We start from the raw sequence: 21,252 nt of genomic DNA on the forward strand, positions 1-21,252 counted from the left end.
AGGGTTCCCTCGGTTTAATAAATGAAAAAAGAGAGTATTCTCTTCATAACTCCAGCTAGGAGGAAAAAACTGAGGCTGTTCTTGATTTCCCCTTCTCTGTCAGCAGTGGGCCTGAAGTAAAAAGCGAACTAAAGTAGATAAAGAATGACTTACTGAGTTGACATAATGCCTGACATTTCTTGAAAGAAAACAGTAGCTAATATTTATTCCGTGAAAATATAATATCGTTTCAGGATTTCTAATTTTGATATAAGTACTTATCTCGAGAAGTCTAATGCTTGAAGGGCTTCACAAACCAGAAGCGATTTATTCCGATAAAACTAACATGATTAACATAAACTAAACATGATTTTTCGGATGGTAAATATGCAGCGTTATTATTTCACCCTCTAACCAATCATATTTCACTGTGGCGTTGGCATAGCAACAACCAGCCAATCGGTTTATAGCACTCTAAGTACTGTATATCTTGACAAAATTGCGCAGAAACGCTTAACGTATATCAGCGCGTGATTTTAAATTGAGTTACGTGTGTCTGCACAGGTTTAAACTCTTATTTAGAGGTGCTTGCTTCTCTTTAACTGAACCGGAAGCAGCCTACCCAATAGTGACACTTACTTTTTTTGAGCACCAAAATGAGATCCTTATCACATGAAGAAATTTGACATTTCCATTTTGTCTGACTTTTAAAGAGATGTATTTGCTGGCAAAGTTCCAAATAAACAAAAGTTGTTAGACGTTTCTGCCTTTTCCTATCTTTTCTACACGTTTGGAGGTCAGTGGTGCTAATTCTTAAGAAAACATTTGTAATAGTCCCCAAGTTCATTTTTAGTTTTCTGTGCAGATTCTGTGACTTCTTGAGGGAACTTTCTACTGAGAGGCTAAACACGTGTTCATTTGTAATGGAGTGAATGGCTGGGCTCTACAGTGCCCCCATTTATGACTCAATCCGTTTGATAAGTGCTGCCACAAGCAATAAATATGTGTTTACAGCTTGTCTGAATCTGTTAAAGTGGCACCTGTATGAACCAGAGGCTGTGAATCACTGGAACATTGGGTTGTGGTTGTATATTTAAACAGGACACTATGTCCACTATGAGCAAGTCACTGGACTCATTTAGTTTGACCTCCTGAGCCTCTACAACATAAATATAACACATAAAGAGTGAAGCTTTACCGGCATTTTGAGGTTTATTTATAATAAAATAAAGTGACTCATGTTTCAGGCTAGACTTTGTAATAGTCGTCCACACCATCAAGGGCTTGACTGGCCATATCATAGAGTTCGGTCATAATTTACAGCAGAAAAAATGATGCTCAAGTCACTGCACCATGCACAAATACAAATATAAAAAACAGCTTTTGTTTATGATCTGATGCCCATCAAATGGGACCAATTTTATGATTAAAAGGACTGTGTTTACCAATTATAGTTAAATCAGGTATTGATCAGGTTTCAGACCGTGGCAGCAACTCAATCCTTAAAGAAGGAATCACTGTAAAACTGCAGCATATATGTTGAAATATATGTAAATGGTAACACATTATTTAAGTGAAATATATGCATCGTCTTTTACATGTTTCACAGGACCAGGTTTCAGCTAAGATGGCTGAAAATTTTTAGGTTCGCATTATCACTGAGATGATGATGATTATTATTATTAAAATTAAGCCATTTTTGCTTTGGGTGTCAAGTGGGCACCCAAAACAGGGCAAATGTCATCAGATCTCGATCAGATCAGTGTTCGAATTCAACCTTGTTTTATTAAAGTAAATAAAATGAGTTATTAATATAACAATGATTCCAGGGATTCGAATCATATGAATAAACTGTTTACTTGTACCACTGCGTTTGCTTTACTGCGGCAGGAGCAACACACACCCATAACAGATTCAAAGTATACGTCATCAAAAATATTAAACTCATTGTGCGTCAGGAACCCTTATAAGGTTTTGTCACAAAACTACAAAAAACAAAAAGCCAGGGCTTCGAGGTGTAAAACCGTAGGAGCCTCTTAAGGGAATTAATGAAGTGGGCAGTTTGTCGAACCGTTGGGCCATGCATCTCAAACTGATACGAACTGCTCACTCACACCTGCGTCCCTGGATTTATGAAGGAGGCTCAATTACACGGCAGAGTGGTAAAAATGCAGAGTCTGGACAGACGCCCTGCTTTTATTGATCCATTTATTAAAGCGTCAGGATTTACAAGTGTCTTCTGAAAGATCCAGAAAAGTGGGAAAGGTGAATGAGTGGAGAGTGTGGGTGATGGGGTGATATTAGGGCTGGACAGGTGCTTTGACATCCCATGGAGAGAGGGGTATATAAAGGCAGGGTAGAAACACAAGGGGACCTTTAACTAAGGCCTGCTTCTGCTCAACTGATACTGTCCACCTCCAGCTGAAGTGATGCTGTGTAAACTGCTGCTGTCTTGTGCTCTACTACTCACAGCACTGGAGCCTCTACTAGGACATCCCATCACACACTCCGCTGATATCATGTCCTACACAGGGCCTGGTGAGTTCTGCATGAATATTTAATACAACATGAATTGATCAGAAGTTGAACTTCTTGGAAAATAATATAAATGTACCGTAGTTCATAAAACAAAAATGACCAAAAGAACCAATCATTAATCTGTCCATTCACCTATAGCTTCATCCTCTACAAACCCCTGTCCATTCTCCTTCCATTAATCTGTCCATCCACTCTCTCTTCCTGTGCTATTGTGCTGTTAATTCAGTGTCTTTAGAAGAAGACCAGCTGGTCAGTCCAGAGGAACTGTCCTATTCTCACCAGCCGTATCTGTCTCAAGGCTATTCTGCACTCCTCACAAGAGACATCAACAGAGAAGGTCAACACAATGATTATAATTGTATTATGACTAGATAGTTGTAGCTTATCCTCAGCTCAGCTGACCATTCAAGAGCACTTTGTAGTTCCACAGTTACAGACTGTACTCTATCTGTTGCTGTGCATATTTTATTTGCCCTCTCACCACTCACACCAACGCTACACGCACTAACTCCCTCACTACAGCCATGTCAATGCAGCGCTGAGAATGAGGCATCACTCAAATCATACCTGCTCTGTCGTGGTACTGTGGGGGGTAAAATGTATGCACAGCAACAAATGGACTCCAGCCTGTAATTGTAGAACTACAATGTATTGACGGTGAATGTAGGAACAAAGAAGTAGCCATAATGTTTTGATTCATCTGGGCATCTTCCATAAAAAGTTTGAACTAACTGCAGATTAAGGCCTTTTCTTTAACGTCTATTTTTTCCTGTATCAGGTCTTAGAACAGCCAGCTTTGTCCCTGGCCGTGTGGTGAAAGAGGTACGTGAAAACATCAGTCAGTCTAGAATTTATGTACGAATCATATTTTATGATTGTTATAATTTCCAGCATTGAACCTTACCATCGCAATCACAATGTCGGTCTATGAGGAAATCATCAGGGTCTGTATAACTGATATCACAGTGTCCACTTACCTGTCTATGCCTTGTATGGTCTTGCAGGTCCTGATGGAGAATCCTTTGCTGAACCCACTGAGCCAATTCATGGGTGGCAGGAAGCAGTATCAAAAGAGAGGAAGCAACTCAGACTGCTTTTGGAAGTACTGTGTCTGAAAAAGAAAAAGAACCACACACACACACACACTGGCCATAACCGTGCACATGCCACTCTCATGCTTTGCAAAATGACAGATGCAAAAAACAATAACACCTTGAAGTTAATCTGATAGCACCTGACATAGAAAGACACAAAGAGAATGTGCATAGATAGACTTCAAATGATTTAAATGACCATTTATATTGTACACCTCCTTCTTTACTGGTGTAAATAGAATAAATATGAAGTTTGTCATCATGATTGTCTTGTTTTTAATGTATAAAAAGTGTTAACTCATTTAAACTTTCCTGAAATACTGCCTGATAATTCATTTAGAAAAAAATTACTAAGGAAATTCCATGTCACTGTGGTCTTTTATTTATAATTTTTTCCAAGGTGTCACAAAATACTTCCCTGAATTCAAGACAAAAATGGCTTTTTCTTCTTTTTTTTTCCTTTTTCCTTATCCCCATTTTCTGTAAAATACATAGTGCTTTTATACACATTTATAACGGCTAAAAACTGTACAAAAAAAAAAAAAAAACAATTCTTGTGTCCAGTCACAAAACTGTAGAAAACAGCAGTTTGTGCATTTTTTTTTTCCAACATTGATATCGTGTGTTCTTCAATATTCTGGCCCCGCCTCACGATTTCAACACTGGGGTTGTACAATTGGAACGCCTCAACATGACTATGAACCAAGGAAACACTAATTGAACGCCAACTTGGAATAAAATGTAAAACATCCACAGAAAACAGACTCACAAGGAGAAGACAATTGTCCACAGAGAAACAAGCGTTGCCTTTTTGGGCATAACATTTCAATAAATAAATGAAAAAAAAAAAGACTGAGTTCAATAAAGATAGGGAATTTTGCTGTGGCATTTCAGCAACTCTTGTGTTCGACCTTTTGTCAACTGTAAATGAATGGGGACACAATGCCACTGATCTGAAGCACCATTCTTAAGAAGAACCAAAAGCATAAATGCTAATGGTACCTTTTGTGGAAAGTCTCCACTCTGTTAAATATGTCAGGTGTCCACGAGGAGAAAAAAAACCCCACTAGACTGGTGAAAAGGAAAACAGTTGAGGTCTAATGCTGGTTCGTTTGTGCCCATGTAAAGTCAGTGGAGGGTAATTCTAGTGCTGCACTTTCTGCTGCAGTTTGGTAAGGTGTCATCATGCGATATGAAGGAAGTATGTTATAAATTATTGTTGATCTAAACTGGGTAATATTCAAATAAATAAGAAAAAAAGAATGCTTTAAAAATTCTATTACAGAACTGCACTTGACTACAGCATGAGGCCAAAAATGTGATGGACTGGTATATTACACAGGCATTGAAGAAGGAATGCTCAAAATATTTTGGACTGTTTTTGGACAAGACATGAAAGAGCGAAGGACTTTCTAATTAGAATAAAGATGATTAAAAGAATTGAACTACACTAGCAATATCAAAAATAATGGAAAAAAAATCATTTTGCGTGTAAGCCCACTGTGACCAACTACACATTTAAAATAAAGCTTAGCTTGGCATAAATTATATTCAAACATTCACCTTGTGCTGTTTCACAGACTGTCTGGCATTTTCCCCTGATACAATTAGTACATAAGGCCATTTTTCTGGTTTCTTCATGCTCTTTATTATTTGTCATCCAATGAACCACCTTCATACCTGAGCATAATTTGCTGACTGGCCGGAATAAGTCAATGCAGTTAAAATGTCTCCCAATTTGAGGGATAATGCCAGACCCAATCTGCTTATAACAAAAGAGAAAACACACAGAAAAGGGGGACGTGAGCTTGTACTTCAAATGCAGCAACTTAAGGCCCCTCTTGTGCCTGAATTCATATTCATATGTGGTCTGAAATCATATTCCCTCCTGAGTCAGAGGACAACACACGCAACACGAGGGTAAGTGTGCAGGACTGAGGCCAGTGGTTATCCGAACTATAGATGAGACACAACAGATCTTTTATGAACAGACATAAACCTAACTGAGGATTCCAGCTTTTGGGATTGAGGCAGAACACTAGAAATAATCACAGATTAAAGCAGCAATATACAGTGCATTCTTCACTTCATCAGACTCCTTGGGGGGTGGGGATTGAGATGCTCCTCGCTGGCGGAACCATTTGTCCTGTTGAATATGCAGGGAGTATAAAACAAAATGGAGCTGGATGGAGGAGCCACAGTCTTTTCACTTCCATACACATGCCTTAAGCATGTGATCAGAGAGCAAAACAAATTAACGTATGCCTATAGCTATCATGAATGCTGTAACACTCAAAACACATCCCAGAGGACGCAGATTAACCCTCTGTTCAGCTGGAGGTATCAGAACTAACTAGAACCAAAATAATACAAAAATAAGAATCAGATAAAAGTCATTCAAGCATACTGACATAAATACATCTTCACAGTTGTGGGTCCATCATTGGAACAATCAACGAGAAGCTAGTGGATAAATAAATCCCTCTCCTCTACAGTTGTGTGGAATGGGCCTTGTTTTGTAAGGTCCCAGTAGTGAGGTCACTCCCCATATCATGACTGCATGCCTCTAGTGGCACAGAAACACAAACTCCGCCTCCATTCTACTCCTTTCCAACCGGATGAACGCAAGTGTAGGACATGAGACGAAAGTCCGAGTCACGGAGCGGCAGGGCTTAGTCGGCTATGCAAATGTTATATGCTGGAGTGAGGGGTGTCAGGTGTCAGAGTTGGGACTGGTGTGCTCTGTGGGGCAGTCCTGAGGGAACGAACTGTCTGGGGTGGGCAGGTTTGGAGAGTCAGTGGCCACATCACTTTCCTCCATTCCAGGGGTGTTACAGCTAATGCAACCCTGAAATAAAGAGCAGATGTATTTACTCACTCAGTACATACATATATACTACCATTTATAAAAGCTACACTATACATGCATAAGCCTGACACATCAACTAAAATACAGAAAGAAGCAAATACCTGTGTGTTGATCTCCTCTGGAACAGTACGTCGATGGATCCAGGAATGCACTTCGGCTAGCTCCTCCTTCTGCTCCTGAGTGAACCAAGGCTGCATGGGCTGCAAAAGCATCAGCTTCTCTCTGTCCTCTTTCAGGACTTGTGTCTGGTCCCTGCACAGCGAGAAACACAGACAAAATAAAACCCATGGTCACACATATGGTCTCACACACAGTCTATTTGCACTACAATATACAAACATGCTGGTGACAGTCCAATTTCAAATTACAGGCTCAGAATAGAAGACAACGTGAGCTTTGGGAGTATTTCTCCATCCACATACTTTAATCGTACAACATCTTGTCACCTCAGCCAGCTGAGGAGTTGTGGTCTCATTGTAAGCCATCACCTGGAATCACCTACCTCAGGGTAACAGGGTGGACAGTGCAATGAGACAACTAGCTTGGAGAGAACTACCTCGGCGAGTGTGACTTGCAGCGCTAATTCTTTCTCCTGTGGACAGAGATGGCCCAGACAGTAATGTTCCTCTCATTTTTTTTTAGAGGTTTGAGAGGGCAACCCAGAAGAGGAGAAAGCCCTTCCGGGGCTGTCTGAGATTCGGTACCTGGGATGGATCTGATAGGTCATCATGACTGGTTCTGGAGTGTGTTGGATCATGGTCCAGAGGGAGTTTTCCACACACTTGTCGAAGGTGGTGCACTCTTTCGCCTCTTGACTCTTGCGGGCCTTTGTTGAAGTGTCCGATGAGTCGTTACTGGCAAAGTATTTGCTGCTGTTGCTGCTGCCTGTATGAAAATAAATAATAATTTGATTCAGTGATTTCACTATTCACTCATCAAGGAGAATAAAATGAGCATGGCACATTAGCACTGAGGCAAACATGGGATAATGCAGTATCTGTTATACCCATGGGCAAGGGTGGCCTTCCAATATTTTCTTGCTACATTAGCCTCATAGTTGCAGTATAAAACTATTGTAGCAAACATCAAACCCAACGTGCTAAGTGAATATATCTGGGTAAGGGAAAAGTAGTAGAATTATACTCGGTCCCAACTGCATGTTCATTGTATTAGGCCTAGTGCTAAATGCTGATTTTTACCAGTGTGGCTGGTGGAAGTGCCATTTGAACCTGAGCCTGAGCCTGAGCCAGAACCCAGAGACCCTCCAGATTCTCCAGATCCACTTCCTGAGGCGTTGGATCCAGTGCCTGAGCGTGCATCCTCATGCAGCAGCAGGTCCAGCATTACACTGGAAGTGGACTGAGCATCCAGGTTACCAGACTCACTGGGAGCATCCTCCTTCAAAAACAGAAACACCTTCCCTGTTCAGTCTAAGTTTTTCACAATTCTTTCCACAAATTCTCTTTACCTGTATTTTTTACAATAAGCCTATATGCAATTGTAAGCAGTTCTATGTACACTCCACCTCCATATATGGACAGTGATGACTCAGTGTAAATAGTATGTTTTGAAACATGGTCACAGTCCTTTAGCGTCTTGTTTCCAGCTGATATGAACCCTTAAAACAATAGGTACGTTGTTTTCATGGTGTGGAAGTAAGTGACATACCCCTTTGTCGAGCGCCTCGTGCAGGCTCTCAGGTCGGCCGGTGCTGCTTTGTGGCTCAGTCGGCTTGGGCAGCTCCTCCTGCAGCAGGTTGAGTTGAAGTGGACTGCTGGATCTTGAGCTGGAAAAGAGGGCTGTGGGTTGCGCAGAATCAAGATCTTCCACTTGCCATGGAGACAAAACTGGGGAACCCATTATAGTGTCACAGGCTGGAGGCATCCCATTGGGTACCACCTGAGGAGGGGTCTCGACCATGGGAGTACAATGTGGTTGGGGGAAGGCAGGAGTTGGTCCCACACCCTGTACCACTGGTACACCCTGAGGGTAAATAGCGTAGTTGGGGTAGGGGAGGATGACTGCCACAAGAGGTGTCATGAAAGGGTTCATGACCTGGACAAGCGGCTGCATGGGCTGCATTTGCTCCGGCTGCAACATCATGGGAACTGGGCCTGGGGGCTGCTCCGTACCTGGTGGAGGTGCCATGGGGTAGTAGGGAGGCTGTATAGGCATCAGCATGGGCGAAATGAAATTGGGCTTGGAAGAGTCGGATGAGGAGTTGTTGGGAACAGGAGAACAAAGTGGTGGGCACATTCCTGGTCGTGAGGCGTCACTGTCAGATGAGCCCTGAGGCTTTGGACGCTTGGGTTTAGGTTTGCCCGAGTGGGATGTGTTCCAGCCCCCTGCATTCAGAAAGAAACCCAAAAAGAATTGTGTGGGTTTAGTCTACAAACTTTCTCAGTCACTGACAACACCTCGCACTCAAATACTTGGAAAGAAAATGAAGAGAGGGTTATGGCAGAGTTGAGTAATTTTCTACTCTTTCAGTGTTAATTGCTCTCTCAGTAGGGCTCTCAAAAAAAGGCATAACTGCAAGTTGTAAGTGAGTAGTCCAGTTCAAATGCAGCCTATGATGAAAACTTTAAGCACTCACCTTTGTGGTTGGAGTGGGCCATGCTACCATTGTCCTGTTGTAGGTAGGAACTATAGGGGCTCTCCAAGATTCGATGTTTAAAACGATCCACATACTCCTGCTCTTCTTTCTGGGTGTGTGCTGACAGCACCTCCTTGGTGAGCCCAACCATATGGAACTCTTCCTGGGCAGCAGCTGAGGTGCTAAGGGCTGGCCGGACAAGGGCTGGGGCTGGGTCAGCTGGTTCACTGCCCATTGGTGCATCCTCTAAAGCAGTCACTTCTTTTGGAGTAGAAAAATATTATGTATAATTTTAGTGCAAAATATCTATGTCACATGCTGGAAAAATTTTTATACATCTGTATACACAACTGACAGCATATGTGTCTTAGCATGTTTGTGACCACTTACCCGACTCTGGCTGCGGAACATGTACAATGGTGCTGCTGTAACTGCACTGGCTGGACACAACGCTCATGGCCTCCAGAGTCGGGCCTAGAGGGGGTATAACTGAGGATGAGCGTACTTTTGATATAGAAGATAAACAATCTTCTGGTCTAAATAAAGCACCTTACCGTCAGGATTGGCTACATGCTCAAGTGGTGCTGGAGGGGGTTTGTCTTCCTCTGAAGTGGAGGAAGAGGATGAGGTAGCAATGGATAGAGTTTCACTCTTCCGTTTCAAAGCAGGACCACTGCAGCTCTCTAAATACCTGCAGAAAGCAAGATTAGCTCATTAGCTAACAGTACAATGTTGTTTTTGGGGTTTAAAAATGGTTGTGGCAAATTACTTGCAGATAGTGGATTACATACCTGATAATACTGTCAACACAGTTGATCTGCTGGTAGGAGGGTATGTGTGGCTGCTTTCTATGTGAATCATCCAGAGACCCGTGGAGACCCTGCACTTGGGCACCTTGACAAAGTGGAACTGCATCACACAGAAGAATGATTAGAAGACCCACACAGAGATAGATACAAAGCAAAAAAATGTGTACACTGTATAAATGCACAGCATGTGCTTATCTGTTCAGTTATTTTATTCTACCTTTACTGATTTTTCCAACAGGTGTCAGTTTTCTCCGAGAATCCAGGTAGGCTTTTTGGCCGCCTCTCTTTACCTTATTAACATTAGCACATATCTGCTGGAGTGTGACCTATAAACAACACAAACACAGCAACTCACCATGGGCAGAACACTACAGGCACGATAAATGGTGAGAAATCTGCATTTTAAGGAAGCAAACCTTCCTTAAGCTCTCTAAACAACTCAAAACATATTGATTACGTATCAAAACATATTTCAAACTAGTTACTTTGTACTGCACTAATTAAGTATATGCTTTTACCAAAACACATTCACTAAACAGATTAATATTTAAAAGCAAACTCTCAGGTGTACAAATATACAAAAACGGATCTACAGGATCTAAACATTTTTAGACACATTCCAAGTGAATTTCATGGTATTATTAAGTTGCTCACCGGTTCTCTGTGTGAATCCTCCCATAGATTTCCATTGCTGTCGCTGGAGGAGGCCACACTGATGTAGTGTTCGTGGGAGCCATTACTTCCCAAGCTGCCATAGCCACTCGAGCCATTGTTGTGAACCGGCTAAGGGATAGAGTAACAAGTAGGCAATGTATGTCTTAGTATTTAAATTTAACAAAGCTTGGTAAATAAGTTATCTTTACAGACTTTTGAAGAACTGCTGAATTAACAGGATGTCAGTGTTTAAGCTAATAAAGAAACTTAATTTTGTTATTTTGGTCTTAAATTTTCTTTTTTGGGAGAACTAATTTAATATTATAATACTAATTTATTCTCTTCTAGTTAACAATAAGAAATAATGAGAAAGAAAACAGGAGAAGTTAAAAAAAAAAAAACAGTTCTACAGTTAAATAGTTCCTCTCATTTACTAGTTCAATTACATCCCTATTAAGAAAATCTGACCTGCAGGAAGAGCTTGTAGATCATGGCCTGCAATTCCTTCACATCCTCATGCATGACTGGAAGCTCTGCCTTGTTCCATGCAGCAAATACATCCTCATTCAGAGGTCCCCTGTAGATACATTTACAACCAATCATTTGCTTATTCCTTTTTTTTTTTATACACGCACCACACCACAGTAAAAGGTAGTAAGAATTTATACTCAAATTAACACCTAGACATCTCTTTATTAATAAAGTGGTTTATCCAAGACTTATTGCAAATAGAGCATTTATATATTTCCCATTTTAACTTATTGATTCATTATTTGCCAAGTCTTTTTTCCTCTTCTTTCAGTGACCAGAAAAAGCTGTTGTTAGCTCTGATTTTTTCCCATAAATTGTAAGAATGCAATATCATTTTTGAGATTATGATTTTTGTGCTCTTGAGTGATGCACATATCTTTTTTCTTTGTTTTCTATGTTGTTGTATTTTGCTGACTGCGACCCTGAACTGGATAAGCGGTTACAGATAATGAATGAATTAATGAATTAATGTATTTTGCTGCTTACGTGCGGACTTTGTGCCTCCCAATAATGAAGGCCACCTTTCGGCTCCAGGGGTTAACGAAGCTGGACCAACTGGTGTCTAAAGTGACATAGTCTCCATTCTGGCAGCGGAAACGAACAGGAGAGTGCTCAAAAGGAGGCTGACCTGCATATTTAAGAACTGCACAGAAAAGAAAAGAGCAAGTTCATCCAACAGGTCATTTGTTGTCCTACAGCAAGAAGGAACCGAGTTAAATAAGATTTAAGTGTATATACTTTTGCGATGCATGGCCAACATGAACATGCGGTCCTCAGGGTGGAGGCAGGTGAGCAGTGATGTGCCTATTAGGTCCTGAGGTAGGTAGCCAAGCAAAGGCACAGCACTGCAATGAGACACACACACACACACTTTAAAATTCAGTGTCAATTTCAGAAGGGCTGATGTGCATTTGACAGTCATCTGTGGCATTAGTACTGGCAAGGTCATTACTTTTTGTCAACATAATAACATGTATTTTATTAGAAGCACTTACCGGTCATCTACTTCTAAAAAAACACAGCCCGGGGAGTGGGTGGTAGTGAAGATGCGCTTGTCCGTTGGTATACGTGGAGCTGAAGAGCAATAAAAAAAATATTTTAGCTATTAAACAACCTTAAAGTTACACTTAAGCTAGTTGTCTCCACCTTCAAGACATTGGGACAAGTGGGATGCACTAAAAGTCTATATGAGCCATACCCTCGTATCCAGAGATGATGCGTTCAACAAGAGCTAAGCAGCAAGGCTGTTCTTCCTCTCTACCCACACCCTGCACCTTTAGTAGGTACGGAGTGATTCGGAACGGGTTGTAGCGCATCTCTCCATCGCGATCCTTTCCACCTCTGTGTACACACAGGGTTCAAAGTTGAATTCCAGTTATGATTTGTATAACTGTCCTATGCTGATATCCACTTTCAGGATTTGCTGTTATTTAATATAAACGACCACCCACCATCAATCTGCTGCAGTAGCAGTCACAAAAAACATGTAATTTTGCAATGGCTACTCAAAGCATTCATGAACATGGATTGGGTCGAGGCATATTATTTGTTAGGAGCATAGATTATAAATGTATCAGTCAAAACTGACCTGATTCTACAGAAGAATGACTTCACCTGGGCACATTCAAACAGTACTGCAGCTGGAAAGGGTAGAAACAGATACATTAGTTGGGGGTATTGTTAAACAGCATCCTTTTTAAAAGGAAGGAAACATTTTAGCAAAAAACTTTGTCAAAACGTTTGTCAAATATAACGACATTCTATTAGCTATACTTTTTAATTGTCATTATACAGGACGTCTCAAAAGTAACGATACAGAAAAGTAAGGAATCACCCATACAACAGACGGTGATCCAATTTTAGACCCAAACTGTGAGGGATGGGGGAAACCTGTTAGGACACAGTGTCTTCATTCTCTTACAGTTTGTGTTTTAAACTGGAATCACCGTCCTTTATACGGGAGTTTTCTTATTTAACACAAAAGGGTATTGAATTTACAATCAGTCGTGTTCTGCATTTTTTGTCAGTATGAAGAAATCATGGCAACAAAGAATGATCTGAGGAACAAATCAACAACTCTCCATCAAATCCAAGGAGCTCCTCTTCTACTTACACAGTGAAATGTGGCATTTAATTAAAGTTTAGAACCTGCAAAATGTAATTTTGTAAATTCTCTGCTTGTTACAGTGAATAAATAAATAAATAATGAATCCAAGCTTATAATTGTGAATTCTATCTGGTACCATGTCTTTGGTTTCCAAAATGCTACTACAAATAGCAATATATCAAAAGATATTAACAAAAATCCTTTAGCCAAACAAGGACTTACCACTGTCGGTGCCTACATTCCAGGGAGGCAGATGTGGCTGCGCTGTGTGAGAGTAGAACACATTTACATCCTGGTGGAACAGCAGCTCTACAAACTTAGCCGAGTCCAGGAACTTGCGCTTGCAGTTGAGGATGCTGGCTGCCTGCTCTGAGGCATAGACCACCCGACCAGTGGCCAATGAGAACACAATGACAAATGTGTCCTGAACAAAGAGCAAACAATAAAAAAACAAACACAGTGCATCCATTAATGATTTTGTTTTTACAATGTATGGATAATACATTTTAAATGATTTTATTAAGTTGTTTGTTGCTAGGTGCCTTAGATCTTAGATGCCTGTATCCATATCTAATCATATTAAAAGTTATAAACAGAAAATACTAGATATTCTAAGAGAACTAGAATGTTCTTACTGTATTTTTGAGGTTGTGCTCTGACGTGATGCTCTCCAACTGCACCTGAGTGCAGACTGTAGCGTCTTTCCTCTCCTCTAATCCGTTGCACATCAACAACTTGTAGTACTCACTGTTCGCTACAGGTGGCGCCACAGAATAAAGAAAACGTGTAAGCTCGGGTCAATGTTCATACAGCAGCAAGTTACGATGAATGACTGCTTGCCACAATGACTAAGAACAGATGGCTTAAAATGACAAATGCCAGATATACAACACAAGACAACACTGTTACATAACTCCAGAAGGTTTATAGCATAAGCCTGACTTGAGAAATACAACGGCTGCTTTATGAGTTTAATTCAGAGCTCTAAAATCTGTTATAAACATAACTTCCAAATGATCCAATACAGCACAAATTCACAGACACATTCATGATTTGACACTGGACATTTATTTCTAGGCAATTGTAGCCATGGTGTTATTCAAACAGGATATCGTTGTTAGGCTAACAGTCCTCCAGTGCACAGGTAGTTAGCCGTAACACATCCACAGCATAAAAAAGACTGACAAATCAAGTCCTATGTGGGTTTTGTTTAGAAATGTGTGGAGGTTATATTTTGAACATTTACAGGACTTGTAAATTAACCAGGGGTACCCAAATGTTTGCATGTGTAGGAGTTATATTGTTTGTTTTGTTTTTTTGTGACTCTTCGACTCAGAAGGCTACAGAAAATCATATAATCAGCTCATCCTGAATGTAATCACACAATCTCTTGGGCAAGCTATCAGCTAAATTAGGACTTTACCTTCACCAACACAAACATGATATTCCATAAATAATCATTTAGGATTTCCATGAGGCTGCACCAGCAGAAAAGCGATAAATTAATAAAAGTGATATCAGGATGTATTAAGGTCACTTGCATTAATTTGAACAGAGGACTGCAGGCTGACATTTAAAATAAAGTTTCCATTTGTGAGAGTCCGCACCCTCCCTTCCAGCAGCCCCAGCACTCAGACTGTTACATAATCAATGTCTCTGCTCTACAAGAGAGTTAGGAGCCAAATGCTGACGTCATCCTAAAGTGGACGGACACTCTTGCAAGGACGCTGCTTTTTTTGTTTCTCAGTGTGTCTATTTTGGGGCGTTGCATAGCTTGACTTGAGCATGTGTTTGTTGGTCACAAGTGGAAATACATATCACTCCCGTTGTTTACTCCAGAGTTCATTATCTTATTAGACCACAGTCTCCAGTACCATAACAGTGCTAATACTTTTTCTGAGGCAGAATGAGGAGATCTTAATGCCACCACTAAAGAAGTATTCATAATGTGGTGAATGCTTAAATACTTTTATATTCAATATTTTAAATTATTTACTTAAACAGAACAGAATTTTAAACTTAAACAGAACCATAACACCACTAAGATCAACCACAGTTAAACTCTGAACACCTCTTCTGACATATGTACCTTGAACTTGTTTGACACAGTTGAGAGCGTAATGGAGGGCCTCCACTGTGCTGGGCTTGCTGTGGATCCTCTTCTCAGATGGTAGTCTTTTCTTCATTTCCTGTAACGTCTGCATCATCTCCCGGTGGGCGTGCCCCCGCTCTTGATCCGTTTGTTCGCTGCAACAGAAATTTACAAGGATTTTTATACACGATTTGTGACAACTACTGTAACGCTGTGGAAATTAACACAAACACTTGAGGAATTGAGGTTTTTATATATGAAGTACACTTTCAGCACTAATGAAAATAGGGTGCACTTTGGAGTTGTACAATTGCTGACTGTAATCCATTTGTGACTCTGCATGCTTTGTTAGAAATGTATGATCCAACACTCAGTTAATATTTGCTCTTGACATACAAAAGCAATGTGTAAGGGACCTAACAAAGTATCCAGAGCAACAGCCTTCAGCTATAGTTATTTGTGTGTGTGTGTGCATGTGTGTGTGTGTTTGTTTTAACCTGCATCCTGTGTGATGCCTGCTCTGGGCAGAGCCTGCGCTGTGGAGGCTGCTGGATGATGAGCCTGTTGCAGACTTCAAGCTTAGCAAAGACAGAAATAAAATGTAAACGGAAACCCTAAACTATGAATATACAGAGAAAAAGTCTTTTATTATTATTATTATTATTATTGCCAGTAGTAGTAGTATTATAAGTATTTCATGGCCTCCCTGGGTGTCTGTACTAAACTCTACTTGAACATTATACACTGTACAATGTACAGTTCTGACGCAAGAGCTTGTTAGCAAGTTACATTTCTTCTCAAACTCAACACAGCTAGCCTAGGCACTTAGCACTGTAGTTAGCCTACTGCATACCGCATGGTACTGTAATACACACTGAACTGGCTTTAAATGGCCGGGCAAAATGAGTTACTGACAGAAGTAGAAGGAGGAGGTAGTTGTAAAATATGGATGTTGGGCATCGGCAACAGGAGACAGAGGGTAAAATGTAACACTTGATTTTGAGGACAAGATTTGTGTTTAGCTATCATCCTAAAAACCAATCTAGTGACGTCTGGGTAGAGGCTCTTTGCTTTTCATCATAGATGAGATGGTAACAATTATCTCATGAACATCTCATTTAAACAGGTATGTACTTAGAGGACTTAGTGTATGAATTCACTTTGATGTGGCCATTTTGTTTAAACTATCAACTCTCGTATTCTCAGTGATTCTACATAGTATTTATAAAGTCAATTAAATTTAATACTTGGCATGTTATCAGATACTCTGGTTAACTGAAACAAAAATGCGACCAGTTTGCTGCAAATGTTTTGTGCTAGCACTAGTCTAATAGATTACTCTGTGGATTATAAGTGTTAGGATCTGTTCTTATTTTATTATTATTGTTCTCTAAGTGTCTCTTCATTAACTCTCATGGATATTTAAAATGAGTGAGAAAATACAACAAACACATACAACTTTTCATTTTCTTCATCCCAAATTGGACATTTTATTTAAGTATTCAATTAAAACAAATATCAAAGTAAGTTACATATATTTGAATGTGTATATACTCATATAACCACAGTGTTGTTTACCTCTTGGTGCTGCCTGATTCTGTGGTGCTTCCTGGGCTTTGATTGGCTGAGGACAAATGACGACATGAACCGCCTCTGCTGTCGTTTCCACTGCTGGAGTCGTGACCACTGTTCATCTCCACATCCTCCTGCCCCTGTTCTCCTCCAGACGGTTCTCCACCGCTCTCCTCACACACTGCTGAGCTCTGCTCTGCCCGCTCCTCCGACTCCTCATCCTCTCCTAGGCCTGATCCTGAATGTGGTCCCGAACCAGATCTGCTTCCACTAACCTCTGGCTCTGCTTCGCTGCCGGCCTGGTCCTCCTGAGATCCTCTCCTTGGAGGAGAGACGTTCTCTTCTCCATCCTGACCGCTTTCACCACTCGGCATACCCCACCCCCCCACTCTGCTTCCCCGAACTGTCGTTCAGTCACTGTTTGAATATGCTTTTCTGCTACACCAGTCACCAGTGTTCTTCTATGAAGAAATCCATCAGTAACTGACGCTGGGACACTGCTTACTGTCTACTGATAATCTCTCATTGAAGCTTGAGTCCTGAGGAGCCTGTAAGAAGGAGAAACTATTATTAAAAATCCTGCTGTGGAAACACTGCCTAAGGAATATCCAGTCCTGCTACCACAAGTATGATTAAATGTGGCTTCTACCTATGGAAAGTCAAACCAACATGAAACAAAACATGCTTTTTCCCCTAATGCACATTCTTTCCACCAACACTACAACTTACTCAGCTTTTGCTAAAACAAAACAGATGAAGTTATGATTCATAATAACAACTCAACACAGTGCTGAGGCTGACAGTAGAACCCGCTGTATCATTTTCACAGCCTGGCAGGTCGTCCATGAGCTGGGAAACAGTCAGAGTCATCACAGTCTTGTTACATAACAGGCTTTCTCTATTCAGGGAGGTGAGAGAAAGTCAGTGGAAGCAAGGCTCTTACACCACGAATGTCCACTCTGGCTACAAATCTTACACAAAATAATAATATTATACTTAAATGGCTATTTATTGTGGAACAAGTGAAACATAAAAAAAACACTAATAAATCAATAATGTAAAATGGCTAAAGATGGCATTACTTTAATCTAAATGTATTTTGGTGGGATATTAAACACAACGCTAAATCCTGTTCTCTGTAGGAACTGCAGGTACAAACCCAAGGCTATGTTAAAGTCACACGGTGACTTTAACGGTGACTATGTCACACGGTAACTCATACTAGTGAGTCTTGAGCAAGCCCTGAAATAGGCTGCAACAGAAGGGTGAGTTAGTTACTTAAAGAAAGTCAATTTTAGCATACACCAAACATTGCATTAATCACCTAAAGGTTTTAGAGCATACAAAGAGCAGGTAAAACTAAGTTGCTCTTAAAACATCCTAAACAGAGGAGGCACGATGGTGCAGCAGGTAGTGTCGCGGTCACACAGCTCCAGGGACCTGCTCCGGGTGACTGTCTGTGAGGAGTTTGGTGTGTTCGGGTCTACGTGGGTGCTCAGGTTTCCTCCAATGGTCCACAAACACATGATGGTATGTGGATTGATGACTCAAAAGTGTGTGCTGCCCTGTGAGGGACAGGCGCCCCCTCTAAGGTGTATTCCTGCCTTGCGCCCAATGATACCAGGTAGGCTCTTGACTCACTGCAACCCTGAACTGGATAAGCGCTTACAGATAATGAATAAATGAACTTCCTAAACAACACAGGATACCTGACAGCACCATCCTTTACTGATTAAAATGTAGCTTGTTTTTAAACCTGAATCAAAACATGCCCTTTATAAGATCAGCTAAAGGTTTACAGATAAGACTTGGTTTACTCTTTTGCTCATTTTCCAATTGTAAAAAGACCATCATAAAAAAACATGAATAATAGATTGCCAGGAAGGACTGTAAAAAACTATCTAGGTGGCTTATCTAACTCTAGAACAGGGAAGATCAGTCTCCACTGCAGTCCGTATGAATCCCAGCTGTCCTTTTCACAGTTTTCCATTTTTCGATAAACAAGCTGAAACATGGACTCCTCTGACCACAGCACATATTCCTACTGTTTTTGGACCATCTCATGTGAGCTGGGGCCCACAGAACTAATTCGTTTTTCCACTTAGAATCAATGTGTGGCTTTCTCCTTGTGTAATCAGAGTTTCTGGTTGCATTTTTGATGTAGAAGTGGACAGCAGTAGGTGACAAGGGCTTTCCAAAGTTCATCCAAGTCCATCTGACTAATTTGATCACTGTACCATTACAGTTTACTCATGCTGTGTGATAAAAAATAAATGTGAAAGCTGCTGTAACTTAAGAGATTTTATAAGTGGCGGTTTGTGCTGGATTTGAATGAGCTCTGCATTTTGAGGTGATTAGAAATGTCTCTCTGGACAATCGGCGCTCTGCGGTTGGAACCCGGAGCGAGCTGAGACTGAAAACTTTCCCGGTTCCAGGTACCAGATTTGGCCAGTGGAAAAACAAAAGAAGAGTGTTGAGTCGAGTAGAGAGTTTGTGTCAAAAATATCAAATAACAATCTGTTTAAAATAAGAATGCACACATGTTTTTGGTCCAGCCCATCTGAATTTTCACTTTGGTCAAAATCAAAATATCAGGTGCGAAAGGTACCATGTTCTGGACCAAAATTGGTGGTCTTGGTCTGGACCAAACAGAACCAAGGTTTGTTTCATGAGCAGTGTGACAACACTGTTTTGTATGGTTCAGATTTTCTGACCAATTATAGGAGGTCAAGGCAGAATAAGAGACAGATGGATATGGCCAGGCAATTTCCTATGAAATTACATATAAGTACTTTAAATTTACCTGTAAATTGGTAATAATAGCCATACCGTACTGCTTTGAAACCTGTGTGTCATCAGTTGGTAGAAAACATGTTTCAGTGTTCACTGAGAGTTTGAAGCTAATATAGACTAATATGTAAAACCTCTGTCAAGTCTCACACTTTGAGTGTCTTGTTTCTCAGGTTGTGTGTCTCTGTATTAAACATAAATAAAAGCTACAATTTAAACAACAGCATTTCCCATTGTGTTAATTCTGCACTATGTCAAACCACATACTAGCACACTATAAAAGATATTAAAAATACTGCATCAGATTGTCTCAACACCACTGTAAACCCATCAACCAAAACATTAAAGCCAAATCCTTATTTCACACTCATGTCCCGTTTTATAATCTCCACTTATTATATAGGTGCTTTGTAGTTCTGCAGTTACAGACTGCAATCCAGCTGTTGGTCTGCACACGGTATTTGCCCTATTTCAGCCTCATCTTCATTGGCCAGGAATCCAGCAATCCCAGAGCAGGTATGATTTGGGTGGTGGATCATTCTCAGCGCTGCAGTGACACTGATGTTGGTGTTAGTGTGTTGCTGGAGTTTTTAAACCCCTCAGATGCCACTACTGGACTGAAAGCAGTGACCAAATTAAAAAATATCCAGCTAACACCGTCCTGTGTCCTTTGATGAAGGACTAGAGGACGACCCACACAACCTGTGCAGCAACAGAGGAACTACTCTCTCTAAGTTTACATCTACAAGGTGAATATTCAAGGTTGGTTTGTCCAAAAAGAAGTGCCCCGTGGGTGCGGACCGTGTTTAAAGTCTCCAGCAACACTGCTGCTTCAGATCCACTCGCTGAGAATGATTCACCAGCCAAATTTGACCCACTCTGTGATGGTCCTGGAGGTCTTGACAATCGAATACCAGGGTGAAAGGCAGCTAAAACAGATGGACTGCAGTCTGTAACTGTAGAACTACAAATATCACTTATATGGTCTGTGGAGCTGCTAAAATGGACAATGAGTGTAGACTCTAGGAGGTGGCATTGATGCTGTAGCTATTGGGGCACCAACAGGTCAACTTCTGAAAAGTAGAGCATTGCCATATGTTCACCAGTGCACCTCGGAGTAAAGCGGGCTTTCAGAAGACATGTTTATAGAGCTACCTATAAGAGTTTCTAGAAGCTGTAGCAGAAGGAGTTAGCTAACGTTGGCTAGCATGGCTGTATCGGGCAGTGCGCGCGCATGTATGGACAGAGTGGGATAAGTTCCAGAAGGTTCCAGGAGCAAAAAGCGTCAGACTGAACGCGACGATAGACTTTTTTTGTCAAAGTAACATTAGCTTCATTAAAATATGTTTTACCTGAAGAACAGACTCGGGTGGATGTAAAGACCAGCCAACTGTTCGCTCTGGACTCTCGCCTTTGCGCTGTTTTACCGTTAACCTCCCGTAAAAACGCATTCGGTGCAGCGACCGTCGCCCTTCTCAATCCGAGCGGCCGTTATTCGCAAAGTGTCGTTGTTTACTTTCAAAATATAGTTTTTTGCTCCTGTTCGGCTGGAGATCCCACGAGCCGCTCCGGCCGACGGCTCCAACGCATTTCTCGCAACGTGAGCAGAGCCACGCCCCTC

At 41.0% G+C, this 21,252-nt stretch overlaps 2 protein-coding genes across 2 annotated transcripts; one reads left to right on the plus strand and one right to left on the minus strand.

Annotated features, from left to right (window-relative positions):
- Nucleotides 1-2,408: 2,408 nt before the first annotated feature.
- Nucleotides 2,409-3,632, plus strand: uts2b (urotensin 2, beta). Its single transcript, XM_066670260.1, has 4 exons — nt 2,409-2,517; nt 2,744-2,854; nt 3,296-3,339; nt 3,522-3,632. The coding sequence occupies exons 1-4, from the start codon at nt 2,409-2,411 to the stop codon at nt 3,630-3,632; spliced, it is 375 nt and encodes a 124-aa protein (XP_066526357.1).
- A 327-nt stretch (nt 3,633-3,959) lies between these two features.
- Nucleotides 3,960-21,219, minus strand: per3 (period circadian clock 3). Its single transcript, XM_066672241.1, has 23 exons — nt 20,984-21,219; nt 16,848-17,389; nt 15,767-15,847; nt 15,267-15,424; nt 13,813-13,931; nt 13,400-13,601; nt 12,659-12,710; nt 12,269-12,411; nt 12,066-12,144; nt 11,809-11,915; nt 11,557-11,713; nt 11,008-11,116; nt 10,540-10,668; nt 10,103-10,211; nt 9,868-9,985; nt 9,631-9,767; nt 9,467-9,550; nt 9,077-9,337; nt 8,149-8,825; nt 7,680-7,878; nt 7,185-7,365; nt 6,582-6,732; nt 3,960-6,459 (listed from the first exon to the last, which is right to left on the minus strand). The coding sequence occupies exons 2-23, from the start codon at nt 17,213-17,215 to the stop codon at nt 6,325-6,327; spliced, it is 3,756 nt and encodes a 1,251-aa protein (XP_066528338.1). The 5' UTR covers nt 17,216-17,389; nt 20,984-21,219; the 3' UTR covers nt 3,960-6,324.
- Between the last annotated feature and the right edge of the window lie 33 nt (nt 21,220-21,252).

This window comes from Hoplias malabaricus, chromosome 5 (assembly GCF_029633855.1).
Source record: "Hoplias malabaricus isolate fHopMal1 chromosome 5, fHopMal1.hap1, whole genome shotgun sequence".
Classification (NCBI taxonomy): domain Eukaryota; kingdom Metazoa; phylum Chordata; class Actinopteri; order Characiformes; family Erythrinidae; genus Hoplias; species Hoplias malabaricus.

Excerpts from the sequence above, each read along its gene's own strand:
- per3 (XM_066672241.1), bottom strand. The coding sequence starts at position 17,215 with ATGCCGAGTGGTGAAAGCGGTCAGGATGGAGAAGAGAACGTCTCTCCT. Across the intron at positions 10,212-10,539 it reads AGGATTCACACAGAGAACCG|GTCACACTCCAGCAGATATG; the intron begins GTGAGCAACTTA and ends TGTTGTTTATAG. Across the intron at positions 9,551-9,630 it reads GCATGTAGCCAATCCTGACG|GCCCGACTCTGGAGGCCATG; the intron begins GTAAGGTGCTTT and ends TACCCCCTCTAG.
- uts2b (XM_066670260.1), top strand. The coding sequence starts at position 2,409 with ATGCTGTGTAAACTGCTGCTGTCTTGTGCTCTACTACTCACAGCACTG. Across the intron at positions 2,518-2,743 it reads CATGTCCTACACAGGGCCTG|TGTCTTTAGAAGAAGACCAG; the intron begins GTGAGTTCTGCA and ends CTGTTAATTCAG. Across the intron at positions 3,340-3,521 it reads CTGGCCGTGTGGTGAAAGAG|GTCCTGATGGAGAATCCTTT; the intron begins GTACGTGAAAAC and ends ATGGTCTTGCAG.